Genomic DNA, 13,489 nt, shown 5'->3' on the forward strand with positions numbered 1-13,489 from the left:
TATGAATCCAGGATAATCTCTCTACATTAAGATCCATAACCTTAAGGTCTCTTTTGCCATGTAATGTGTCATAATCACAGGTTGTAAAGACTCTGGTGTGAACTCTTCAGGCTAGCACACGTAGTCACAGCCTCACTCACTCTGGAGGAGGCCTCTGTCCTGTATACACTAAGGGCCTCCACGATTGGAGATTCCCGTGAATCTCAATGAGTGACTCTTTGGAAATTTTATCTGTAGCCCTTCGTTCACTTACTAAACCCAGGTACACATGTCAGAGTGTCCTTTTGCAGAAAAGATAATTCTCACTGTTGATGATGTCTGGTGAACTTTCTACTGAATCCATCTCTTAGTTTGGGTTCCCCAAAAGCTGACTCTGAGTCAAGGACTCGGAGTCACGTTGTCTACTTGAGAACTGATCCCAGAAAACTCAAGTTCGAAAATAAATAAAAAGAGAAAAGCCAACTGAGAGAAAAATTACATAAAGGGTACATTAATCAGTTGGTTATCATGTGGGCAACTGGGCTCCATCCCACCCAAGACTAAGAAACATGTGAAGCTGTGAGATATGCTTATGCTTACGTCATCACACCCCCAACCCCAAACACTACACACACACACACACACACACACACACACACACACACACACACACACACACACAGACTTCTACACACGGCAGGCCTCTCCTGGTGATTAGCAGCAACGCCAAAATCCTCGGGGAATCTCAAGGATTTTCAATAAAAAAATGAAAAGTATCTCGCTTCTGAAGAAAGAAAAAGGAAAGTTTTTTAAAGGCTCCGTGCAGCTGTGCGTTTTTAAGTCCTAAGCTGTTTCTGTGTATTCTACCCAGTAACTGGTGAGAAAGCAGGTTCAGGGATGCCATTGGCTGGCTGACCCACGGCCTGCTCTAAATCATTCATTGGAGATCTTGTGACTTTGTGGTCCCCGAGTGGACCGGGTCCCAGGGACCGCAGCCCCCAGGCCGCGACTAACAGGAGGTGAAGAAAAGTTCCTTCTCCGCTTTCGGGAAGGTTTGGTCTGGTTGTGCCTGTGCCCATGGGCGGGTTTAGGGGGAAGACGGACAACCGGAAAATCATCATTTGAGCGTCAGAGGAGAAAAGAAAACGCAGAAGTTAATTCTAGAAGGTAAGAAAGGGAGGGGACGCGCTACCGCTCGGGGGTGGGGCGGGGAGTGGGGGGCGGTAGGCGGGAGGAACAGAACCTGATAAGGGGAAAGTCGGGGTCCCGGGTAGGGGATGCTTCCGGGGGCGGGGGTGAGGGGAGGGAGGCTCTCCACCCCTGGCTTGACTCGGTGCCGAGCCAGATTCGCGGCGAGGAGGAAGGGACGGGAGGGAGGATGGGTTTGGAAGAATATCAAGTGACGTCTGAAGAAACTCAACTCTGGCCGGAGAAGTGAGCCGAGGAGGGCCGAAAACTGTAGTCCCGATCGTTGTATTGTTGGCTTATTCCCTGGAATGTTTAATGAAGCCATCTATCGGTAAATACCTGAACCAGGAGAGGAAGGGGGCTGCCCAAGACAGCAGTTGGGGCGCTGATGATAACCAACACGGGTTACAGGAAAGTTTGACCTAGATCAGAACCGTAGTGCCGAGTCTCCCTGGCTGATTCTCCACGTCTCTCTAGGCTTCCCGTCCCTGCCTCTCGTGGGTGCTTATGGAGCGAGCTGCCTCTCTGCATTTCTCCCTGCCAGGCTCCCTTCTCTTCTTCCACCTCCTCAGCTTGTTTGCAGTGGTCTCAGGTAGGGGTGCATGCCACTAACTCCTATCAACTTCTCAGAAAGGAAAATCAGCACTTCACTCTGCAAAGAGGAAGGGTAAAGAAGGGCTGCAGTTGTGTTCGCTCACCTTTTCGTTCTGCACACGGTCTTCGAACGGATCCCAGCGCCCTCCATTTAGCAATCCAGTGAGAGCCACAAAAGGCGAGCTGCATATATAACTTAAAATTCTTAGTAGCTACGTTTAAAAAAGTAAAAAGAAACAGATCAAACAACCTTTCATAATCTATTTTAACTCCACATAACCAAAATATTATTATTTAAACTCTTAATTAATGTAAAATATGAACAGTGAGTTACTTAACATTTTTTTCTAAATTTTCAAAATTGTGTGTATTGTACATTTACAGCACACTCCAATTGGGACTCGCTAGTGGCTATCATATTGGACAGCTCAAGGTTATAGTATACTCCAGGCACTGTGCTGGTTTGGGAAATAGAAAAAGATCTGTGTAAGCTCCGGGTCCATGGGGGGTATCAGGGTATGCTTCTCCATGTGTTGTTCAAGAAGCATTAGCATCCTCAATAGACACCCCTCCTACCCCTGCTAGGTGTCTGTTACTATCGACCAGCCACATCTCTTGGCCCCCAGAATCCTGAGCCCAGGAAGCCCCTTAGAAAGAACATGTCTGTGCCCTGGCATATCCACTTCTTTTCCCACCTTAGAGAGTTGATGGCTGGTGCCCTTGTCTGACTCTACCGCTTTGTTGAACAGTCCAATTTACTGTCCTGGGACCAGCTGATCCAATTCAGGCCATGGTGGGAGAAGACACCAAGTTACACTGCCACCTGTCACCTGAGAAAAACGCTGAGGGCATGGAGGTGCGGTGGTTCCGGACGCAGTTCTCCCCTGCAGTGTTCGTGTACAAGGGCCATCGAGAGAGGACGGAGGAGCAGATGGAGGAGTACAGGGGAAGAACAACCTTTGTGAGCGAAGCTATCAGCAAAGGGAGCGTGGGGCTGATCATACACAACGTCACAGCCCACGATAACGGCATCTACCGCTGTTATTTCCAAGAAGGCAGATCCTACGACGAGGCCATCATGTACCTGATAGTGGCAGGTACGACCTTCCATTTTGCTCCATTGCTTTTTCACAGCCTGACTCTTAGGGAAAGTTTTTCTCCTCACCTCAGGCCCCCTGCAGACCAGCAGATTTTTGCCTAGAATCCCCTTTAAACAGGGAGGGTGGCTTTCCCCTGCTCAAGGACCCAGTGAGTGGGTTTGCTCTGCTAAACGGTGGGCATCAACTCTTGAGACGCACACACGGAACTCAGCTGTCACCTTGAGTAGGGGCGAATGCTTAATCCCTACAAATTATTCTTATGCCTACTTGTGAGAGATCTCTAAGCATCTTCCTCAGTAACATGTTTTAGAATTAGACATCTTTATTGTGAAGTATTATACAGAAAAACTCATAGAACATTAATGTACAGATTACTGAATTATTATGAGCTATAACCCATGTAACCACTACTCATGTCAAGAACTAGAACACTGCCTTCTACTGACCGAGTTAGTTTGCTAGGGCTGCCATAACAAAAGGACCACAGACTGGGTGGCTTAAACAACAGAAATGTATTTTCTCACAGTTCTGGAGGCTGGAAGTCCAAGATCAAGCTGTCAGCAGGTTTGGTTTCTTCTGAGGCCTCTCTCCCTGGCCTGCAGATGGCCACCTTCTCACTGGGTCCTCATGTGGTCTTCTCTCTGTGTCTTCATGTGGCCTTTCCTCTGTGGGTCCACGTTCCTGGTGTCTTTCCCTGTGTGTCCTAATCTCCTCTTCTTATAAGGACACCAGTCAGATTGGATTAGGGCCCACCCTAACAGCCTCATTTTAACTTAATTACCTCTTCAAAGGCCCTCTCTCCAAATACATGCACATTCTAAGGGCCTGGAGGTTAGGGCTTCAACATACGAATTTTGCGGGGGCACAGTTCAGTCCACCACATGCCACTTCTCAAAATCCCCGACTTAAACAGGTTCCTAGGAAGAGACATGCTGTGCAATGAGAAATATACATCCTTAATAGGCACTACACATTAGTTTTCCAAAGTGTTTGTACCAATATACACTCTCGCCAGTCATATATGATGCTCCATACCTTTTTCATTAAGTCCAAAGAGAAGTTTTTCACATGTGATTTCAATCTATTTTTTTCTTTTTCATAAGCTATTTTCCATGCGTGTGAGGATCAAACACCATCCTTGACCCTTTTTACCCTCCTTCCCTACTGTTTTCCTCAGCACCTCTCACCTTCTTACGTATATGCATTTTACGTATTTATCCAGATTATTATGGCTCTTCCACTAGAATGTAGCTTTCATAAGGGATTGTTTTCTATTTTTCTCCTGCTATATCCACACCTTTAGAACAGACCCTGGAGCATAACAGGTGCTCAACAAATATTATTGAAGGATTAAATGAATCTGCTCCATAAAGCTGTAAGTGGTCATCACATCGTGCCTGAGCTATCTCTATTCTAAGCCTGAGATCTGCTTTTTTTTAACCTTTTTCCATGAGCCTCTTACCAGTCCATGCTTTTAATCATCTTTGAAGTATGCATTAGTCAGGATTGTCAAGGTTATGCTCTGGTCACAAGCAGCCCTCAAATCTCAGTACGTTAAATCAACAGGGGTCTGTTTCTAACACATGAAATATATCCTTCCTGAGTCTGGTGGGGCTCTACTTCATACAGATCTGCCTGGAGCTTTGTGGTTCACCTGAGCAGAGGGAAAGAGAGCCCGGCAAATTACTCACTGGTTTGTAAAGCTTCTGCCTGGGCAGTGCTACATGTTATTTATACTCACGTTTCATTGACCAAAGCAAGTCACATGGTTATGCCTAACTATACAGGAGAGGGAAGTACAAGCCTAACCATGGGCCCAGGTGAACTGAAAATTTTTGTAGACAGCACTAAAAAGTACTCTTTCAGGTTTTTGTTACTAGACGTTCTTTTAAAGCGTTAATAGTCCACATCACAATCAGAACCAGCAATTATTCACAACTATGTCTCCAGCATCTAGCAAATTGCTTGGCACCTAGCAGGTACTTAATAAGTAGTTGTAAAATGAAGGAGTGAAAAAGATGAATGGCTGATATCAAAATCAGAGTGGAAAAATTTACCCTTGCGCACCCCTCATTGCGGACATTCATAAATTCATTCCACAAATACTTAACAAGCATCTCATGTTCAAGTCACTGTTTCAGAAACTGAGGATAAATCAGTGAACAAAGTACGTGAAGATCCCTACCCTCGTGGAACTCACTTCTGGAGGGTGCTCAGAGAAATAAATGAAATAATTAAACTGGATTTTATATCAGATGGCGATGAGTACTATAGAAAATAATAAAGCAGGGAAGAGATGGAAAGTTCTAGGAGGCAAGGAGGTAAGATAATTAGAAATAGAATGGTCAGGAAAAGCTTCACGGAAAAGATGGCGATCGAACAAAACGAGAATGAAGTGAGGAAGTGAGCCATGCACGTCTAGGGCTACTGAGAGCATCCAGTGTGAAGTCCCATCTAGCACAACACAGGGCGTGTGGGCTCCTGATAGGGGACCATATAGTTTATCACTCAAACTGCACACTTTTGAGAGTGAGAGGAGGCACTGTCAATAATTGCACAGGGACAAGTGGAATCAACAAGGACTGCCCAGGAAACTACAGCATATATGGACATCTCATTTCTTGATAAACATTAAGTTTACCTTCTTTCCCTTTCCTCAAATACTAGTTGTCGTGTGAGTGACTGACATGTAAATTATATATTAAGCCTAGTGGTCCCGCAGAGAAAATGAGTGAGAATTCGGCCAGGCTTCAGGATAGAAGTGGCATTTAAACTGGGATTTCTATAAGTTTATTGGCTTTAAGGTATGACCTCACTTCTGGTGTCAGAGTATTATACTTTAAAAGAAATGTTTGAAGAACGGAAAAGCCTTTAAGACACACATAAATCAATGGCATTTCAGTCCACCAGACCAATGGAGGTTTGTGGACAGTGCGACCTGCCCAGTGGGCCTCAAACGTGACTGGCAGGAGATCCCATCTTCGTTACTCAGAAGGGCAGTTTTGTATCTGATTAATACAGAATATCATGGAAGAAGGGTTTCTCCACCCTTGTGTCCTGACTCTGTTCACAGCAGCACTACAGAGCTGACCACCATGTGTTTGTATGTGGCAGGAATTTTCCATTCTTCCCCTGTAAACAAGACCCTGACCTGCCCCACTCTGAAGCGAGTTGGTGTACACCTGTTTGCTTGTTTGCTTACTGTTTTTCAGTTTGGTTAATCGGCTGGCTGGTTCTGTCCTTAAGTCTATTGTCTCCTGCTTGCCCTTATCGAACCCCTCCGGAACATTCTGTAGGATTTCTTTCCATCTGGCCAAGTTCTTTTGAATCTTATCCCACTTCAAAGTTTCTGTGTGAGCCTTTCAATATGCCACTAGTTGTTTTTTATTTTCCATCTTGAAAAGATCAAATTGAGCAAGAAGCAGTAAGGCTTAAGTGACTGCTTTAATTTTGTCTTTGGTATAATTGGTTGGACAGGCTTAACAAAGGAACTCCTTTAAAGAAGTCTGGATGATTGCTGGACACCTGGCTAAAGGGGCAGAAGTCTCCCAGGACTATGCATTTGCAGCTCTCTCCTACCCAGTATTCTCTTTTATTGAGGATTCTCTGAAAGATAGAATAAGTTAGGAAGAGTCTAGATTCTTAGGACTTTTGACGATGATCTGCTGACATTAAGGAGGTGATTTTTTTCTTTTTTTTTTTTTGCGGTATGCGGGCCTCTCACTGTTGTGGCCTCCCCCGCCGCGGAGCACAGGCTCCGGATGCGCAGGCCCAGCGGCCAGGGCTCACGGGCCCAGCCGCTCCGCAGCACGTGGGATCCTCCCGGACCGGGGCACGAACCTGTGTCCCCTGCACTGGCAGGCGGACTCCCAACCACCGCGCCACCGGGGAAGCCCAAGGAGGTGATGTTTTTATCTTAAGGATCCCGGGAGCATCCAGATCTAATAGGGGAATGTTGTCAAGGGACTGTAAGAAAATTACCTAATTGACTGAGCCCAATTGACTGGAAGGTAAACATCTCTGAATTGGGGTAAGGGTTGGCTTTGCACACTGGCTCTGTCAATTTTCCTAAAAACCAACAGCTGCTTATGATTATCAGATAGCTGTGGCGATGTGAAGTCCTAAACCAGGAGAAGAGGGTCAGTGCCTTGAACTCAAAAAGTTTCTTAAGATTCTGCCAGCCTGGCAGGTTTCTGTCCTTATTGTATTGACCTAGAACTTCAGGAAGCCAGAGCTACTGAGAAGTCCTCTTAGGGCAGAAAGTGAAAGCCTGCTTCTTTCTGGTCACAGTGGATACACCCACCCGGAAGTGAGAAAATTAAAATCTCTAGCTGAATGAATCAATCAACCAGTATCTATTAGGAGGCAGATAAATGCTTGCTCCTGTGATGGGGTCCGTAGGTGGAGCACAAAGAAAAGTACAATGTAATCCTTTCCCCACTTAGAGATCTCACAATTTTTTTGACATGTTGGTCACCTGGTGTTCTCCAACATCAAGGTTTTCTTCCCTCCTTTCCTTCCTTCCTTTCTCCCTTCACAGAATGGAATGTGCGTCATCAGCTTCTCTGGACACCAACCTCTTGCTCTCTTGTGGCTTCCCTTGGCTCTCATCACTAACAGCTGATCTGCTAAGACACTTCGGCTAAGACACCATTACCTCTTTAGCTGGTCTCTCTCCCCAGGCCTGGGTTCTAAGCCCGTTATTGAAATGAAGGGCCATGAGGATGGAGGCCTCCGGCTGGAATGCACATCTGTAGGGTGGTACCCAGAGCCCCATGCCGTGTGGAGGGACCCTTATGGTGAGATCATGCCCCCGCTGGAGGAGGCTTACACTACGAACGAAGACGGCCTCTTCATGGTCACCACGGCTGTGATCATCATGGACGAGTCTGTAAGGAACATGACCTGCTCCGTCAACAACACCCTGCTCAACCAGGAGAAGGAAACTGTGATTTTCATTCCAGGTTAGTTCCCCGCTCTCTGGAGGCTCATCTCATGGAGGCGGGATCCTCAGCAGACAGACCGGAGCCCAGCATGGGGATGGGAGTAGGGGCACGGAGTGGAAGGGTCCTGGGCCCTGAAGAACTAGAGGCTACAGCTGAGCTGAGGCCTCTCCCCTTGTCACAAGAGGAAAATCAAATCACCTCAAAACACAGGAGTAGGAAGCCTCTTCTCTGAGGGTAAATCTGATAGTTTTGTTTTGCTTTGTTTTTCTCTGTTATGGTCCTTATCCTGCAGCAATTTTCAAACATGTAGAACAATCATAAATCTATGGGCAGGTAGTATCTGCTGAAGCCCTTCCTTCCTGCCCAAGAGATTTCCCAAAGGACAGAGCTGGAGAAATTCTCTGTCTGTAGACATTCATAAATTCATTAAATACTGAACAAGCGTCTCATACGTTCAAGACACTGTTCTAGAAACCGAAGGTAAATCAGTGAACAAAATACATGAAGATACCTGCCCTCATGGGGCTCACATTCTAGAAGAGCAGAAGGCAGTAAATGAAATCATGAATTAAAACAAGGAGTGAAATAATTAATTAAACTGTGGATTATATCAGATGGTGATAAGTACCGTAGAAAAAAATTAGTGAGGCGGGGATAGAGAGTGTCAGGGGCATGAGGCAGTTGTAATTGTAAATAGGACGATCGGGGAAAGCTTCACGGAAAAGATGGCAGTTGGGGAAGTGAGGAGTGAGCCATGCAGATGTTTGAGGACTGAGCAAGCCAGGTAGCAGGAACGGCATATGCAAAGGGCTGAGGCAGGAGCATATCTGGCAGTTTCAAGGGCCCCCCCAAGACACAGGTATGACTGGAATGGATTGAGGGCAGGGAGAGTTGGAGGAGATGAATTCAGAGAGACAGTAGATCTGGATCATATGAGGCAGTGTAGGCCACAAATGGACTTTGGCTGTTAGTCTCAGTGAGGTAGGAAACACTGCAGGGTTTTGAGCAGAGAAACAACATGATCTCACTTAGGCTGCTGTGCTGAGGACAGACCGCAGAGGATATGGACAGAAGCAGGGAGAAGGCATTGCAAAATTCCAGGCAAGAAGGGATGGTGGCTTATACCATGTGGTGGCCGTGCTGATTCAGTATGGCTGGTTAGCTTTTAGTCATCCTGGTCTTACCCATGGTGACTCCAGATGTTACTGCTTTTTTGTCTTCTGGGGCCCCAACCCTGGCAATCACTGTGGGGCGAGCCAGTGCAGAGCCAAAGTCTCTTTCCGTAGCTGGGGTTTCTGAGAGAGAAGCTGACGGAGCAGGGACCTGGTGGGGGCCAGGGGTGCAGGGGAGGTGCTCTTCAGATCTGCGCCCGGAAGGGCTCTAATCCCAGGGCTCCTTTTTCTCACTAAATGGGACTTTTGGGCTCCCTTTTCAGAATCCTTTATTCCCAGCACATCTCCCTGGATGGTGGCCCTGACTGTCATCCTGCCTTCTCTGCTCCTCATCATCGCTGGAAGCATCTGTATCGTCAAGAAACTCCAAATGGAAAAAAAGCTTCTGTCCATGCAAATAGAGATTGAAAATGAAGAGAAAGAAATTGCACGTAAGGAACTGGGGAAAGAACGTGTGGAAAAAGAGAAAGAACGTCAAATAAAAGGTAAAAGAGTAGGAACACAGTTCACTGTCTTACAAAAGGACACAGCTCGGGCAGCTAAAAGCCTGCGAAAGAGAGAAAGGACGTGAATAAAGGCAGCGGCAAGGGCTTAGAACTCTTCGTGTCCTAGTAATGAATCCCTCAGACCTCGCTTTCTTCCATTCTGCAAATGTTGCATCCGTTCACCTGGCTATGTATAGCCCTATATTGTTGGACAAGAGCAAACCCAAATAAGTACTGATAATATCCAGCCACCTGATCATATGTTATTTCTGGTATCTTGACAATTCCCAAGGCAGCCGGGGAGGGGGACAGTGGTCAAATAGAAGACCAACCATCATCATTTAAGACAAATTCTATTTCTCTTAGTTCTTCTCTTGAGGACATTCATTTGTTTCTGTTTCTTTTTCAGAGCAACTTCATGAAGAACTGCGTAAGTTGAGCATTTCCTGAACTACTCCCTGCATGATTTGCATTCTGCCCTGCATTATCTCCTGAAGCTCACCTCTCTGCCTGTCCCATTGCAGGATGGAGAAGAAGCCTCTTACATGCGGGTGAGCGCCTCTGACATTCCCTCAGAGCCCGAGCTTTCTCCCCACCAGGCAGCGAACAGGACACATTAGAGGAGATGAACAAGGAGACCCAAGGCTGGCTAGCGGGGGCAGGAGCCTGGGGTCGATTCACCAGCAGTATCCCACCCAATGCCGGAGCCTACCTCTGCTGTCAGGGAAGCCCTGCAGCTCTTAACCAACTCTATAGCTTACTTCCCACCATCCTTTCTTTTTTAGAATAATTTCATCCATGATTACCAAAGGTCTACCATACATAATAGATGTCCCGAAAGCTTACCTTTTAGTAGCTGTTGCTCTTTGGATCCTGGCTTAATTTGAAAGAAGACAATACTGGCTTAGCTATTTATAACCTGGGCGATGGTATAGACTGCACAGTGGAAGAGCCACGTGTGGGAAAAGCAATAAGCTTCCCAGGCCTGGCTGAGGGGTGTACAAATAGGGACCAGAAATGCCTTCCTGCTCCAAGAGAATGCTGATAACCCTGTGTATAGCCTGCCAGTGGAGAGGACCTGGGCAGGTGGGAGAACACAGGGTCCAATTGCCTGGTCCTAATGAGCACTTTGAGTTTTATGACTTGTCACGTTCTGCTCACAAGCATCAAAGAATGCAGGCTTTACTAGATCCCACAGCCCGTGGACCTTTCCTCTTTCGAATTTCAAAATTATCACCATCAGACATAACAACTTGGAGAAAGAAGCAAATCATTTTAACACAGTGATTTTGTGTTCGATGTAGACTGACTAAGTAATAGTAACTGCAGATGGGAGAGGGCTGCAGAAAGTCGGGTGTCTGAGGCATTTCCTGTATGCAGAGAGGTCATAGCTATAGATGTCACACCAATGTTATTAAGGCAAAACTACCTTTTGCCATACTCACCTCTCAGGCAAGTATGGCAGGTAGACTTTGGGGGACATTATCCTTCTTTTTTACCCTTTGAGGGATACGCTTATTAGTCATTTAAATCAGTTGTCACCTGGTTAAACTGGTAGAACACAGAGGACCAGTGTAGGGACACTTTATCACCCTTATCTGTGTAGGGAAAAATTGGCCTTAATGGCTTAACTGGGGGAGGGGGAGGGGATAGGTCCTCTTTGCTGGTTTAAGCCATGTGGGAAACTTTTTAATTAAAGAGAGTCCCAGAGATCATATATTTTGAATAGAAAAGGGGGCAGATCTAGGAACATTGAGAGAAAGCGGGAGCCATTAATTTCAGCTCATTTGCCGAACTTTCTATATTTCTTAGAGCCCCAGTTCTCCTCGACCTGAGGCAGTGCTCCTGCCACTTAAGAGATAGACGTGCAGCCTCAGGAATTTTCTGTGAGCTGCCTGGGATCTGGGATCGAGGGGCCTTCACGGAAAAGGCGGTCACATGGGGGAATCTCCCACCAGCTTTCTGGGATCTCTCTGGGGACCAGGAATCTCACAATCTCCTGAGATCCTAGGCCTAAACCTGAGACTTCCTCTGCAGCTGATGTGGTACTGGACCCAGACACCGCTCATCCCGAGCTCTTCCTGTCAGAGGACCGGAGAAGTGTGAGACGGGGTCCCTCCAGGCAGAGCTTGCCTGACAACCCAGAGAGATTTGACTGTCAGCCTTGTGTCCTGGGCCTAGAGAACTACTCCTCAGGGAAACATTACTGGGAGGTGGAGGTCGAAAACGTGATGGTTTGGGCTGTGGGTGTTTGTAGAGACAGTGTTAAGAGGAAAGGGGAAGCCCTACTGGTTCCTCAGAACGGCTTCTGGACCCTGGAGATGTTTGAGAGCAAGTACCGCGTCCTGTCCTCCCCAAAGAAGATTCTCCCCCTGAGAGAGCGCCTTCGCCGAGTGGGCATCTTCCTGGATTATGAAGCTGGAGATGTGTCCTTCTATAACATGAGGGACAGGTCGCACATCTACACGTGTCCCCGTTCGCCCTTCTCTGGGCCCCTGAGGCCCTTCTTCAGGCTGGGGTCTGATGACAGCCCCCTCTTTATCTGTCCAGCGTTTACAGGGGCCCAGGGGGTCACAGTGCCTGCGGGCGGCCTGGTCCTTCACAGGGCAGAGACCCACCGCAGCCTCCAGGACCAATTCCCCGGTCTCAGAGCCAAGTAGAGAGCCCAGGCCACCTCTACTACCACGGCACAGCACCCCCTGGAGGAAAACCACCCTCCTTCCTTCTGGTCACGGAAGAAAATCTCCTCCAGAGGTTCCCTGGACACCTCCTCAAGCCCCAGCCCCATCTCTCCCTCATTAGGCCGTTGCTTTAGTAACTCATTTGCACGTAACGATGGGGCAGGGGCCAGTCTCAGGAACACAAGTGCTGCCACATAGCTCCCAACCAAGAAGTGTGAGAACGTGACAGGCAGAAAACCGGTTGCTTTAACATCAGAGTGACACATTCAGCCTGAGACCGGAGTTGACGTCAGATACTGTGGACTGGGGCGAGGATGCACTAGGATGTAAGATGGGAGCGGGAACCACAAATGGAAGTCAGAGATAGAGGAAGTGAGACCTGAGAGGTGGGCCGAGGCTATGGATGTGGTTAAGCCCCACCATTACAGCTAAGGGGTCCCAGGAGCTGATGGTCCATTTCCCACCCACCCCCAAGATTTCCAGGGCATACAGTAAAGCTCCCCAGACCTAGATCCATATGAGGAAGGATGAAGGATGAGGATACTTCTGGACGTGGCCTGGCTCAGGTGTCCCTACAATAAACAAGGTGTCAGTACTTAGTTATTGAGAGTGGCCTAAGGTTTAAGGTCCCAGCTGAGCAGGTAAGCATTGGACCAAGTGGATCTCAAGGTTCAGGTTCAGTGGGGAGAGCAGTGCTTTTCTGCTTTTTGGCCTCAGGTTGCCTTTAGACACTTAAAAATTACTGAGGACCCTAAAGAGCTTTTGCTCATTTGGGTTATATATCTATCAATATTTGTGGCATTAGAGATTGGAACTGAGAAATGTTTAAAATGTATTTATTTATTAATTTATATTAAAAATAGCAACAAGCCAATTATAGGTTAACATAAAAAATTTTTCATGAAAGATAACTGTTGTTTCCAATGCAAAATAAAGTTTATTGAGAAGTGTGGTATTCTTTAACGTTTTTGCAAATCTAATGTCTGGCTTCTCGAAGGTGGCTAGATCCTCACATCTGCCTCTGTATTCAGTGCTGGGATATCACAGGTCATGTAGGCTCTAAAAAATGTAACTGTACACTAGTGAGAGAGTGAGAGCAAAAATGAAAAATAATATCTTAGTATCATTATTATGGAATAGTATTAATCTTGTACACTGTTTGCAAGTATTCCAGGGACCACCCAGAAATCTGCAAAACATCTTTTGAGAACCAGGATAGAGGATCCTGGAATTGAATCAGTCATCTAAAATGATGACATAAATGGCAGTATTTTGGACTTTACATAATTCAGCCATCCAATTGTAAAACTTGGCTGAAAACGTTAAAAGGTATTTCAAAAGTTC

At 46.7% G+C, this 13,489-nt stretch overlaps 1 protein-coding gene across 4 annotated transcripts; it reads left to right on the forward strand.

Moving 5' to 3' along the window:
- Nucleotides 1-1,008: 1,008 nt before the first annotated feature.
- LOC309828012 (butyrophilin subfamily 2 member A2-like) lies at nt 1,009-13,092 on the forward strand. Of its 4 annotated transcripts, none has more exons than XM_082663030.1 (8): nt 1,009-1,146; nt 1,645-1,759; nt 2,511-2,858; nt 7,544-7,825; nt 9,243-9,464; nt 9,874-9,894; nt 9,989-10,015; nt 11,502-13,092. In XM_082663030.1, exons 2-8 carry the CDS (start codon nt 1,675-1,677, stop codon nt 12,122-12,124), a joined length of 1,608 nt encoding a protein of 535 aa, XP_082519156.1. In that variant the 5' UTR covers nt 1,009-1,146; nt 1,645-1,674; the 3' UTR covers nt 12,125-13,092. The 4 variants fall into 4 exon arrangements, with proteins under 4 accessions (XP_082519156.1, XP_082519157.1, XP_082519159.1 ...); XM_082663031.1 differs by having other exon boundaries at nt 9,243-9,410; XM_082663033.1 differs by lacking the exon at nt 1,645-1,759 and having other exon boundaries at nt 1,121-1,146.
- Nucleotides 13,093-13,489: the final 397 nt, after the last annotated feature.

Source organism: Grampus griseus (genome assembly GCF_964374135.1).
Source record: "Grampus griseus genome assembly, chromosome: 10".
Lineage (NCBI taxonomy): Eukaryota > Metazoa > Chordata > Mammalia > Artiodactyla > Delphinidae > Grampus > Grampus griseus.

Bases quoted from the DNA above. Each gene is read 5' to 3' on its own strand.
- LOC309828012 (XM_082663030.1), top strand. From the start codon at position 1,675: ATGGAGCGAGCTGCCTCTCTGCATTTCTCCCTGCCAGGCTCCCTTCTC. The intron at 1,760-2,510 runs GTAGGGGTGCAT...TTTGTTGAACAG, and splicing joins CTTGTTTGCAGTGGTCTCAG to TCCAATTTACTGTCCTGGGA. The intron at 2,859-7,543 runs GTACGACCTTCC...CTCTCTCCCCAG, and splicing joins CATGTACCTGATAGTGGCAG to GCCTGGGTTCTAAGCCCGTT.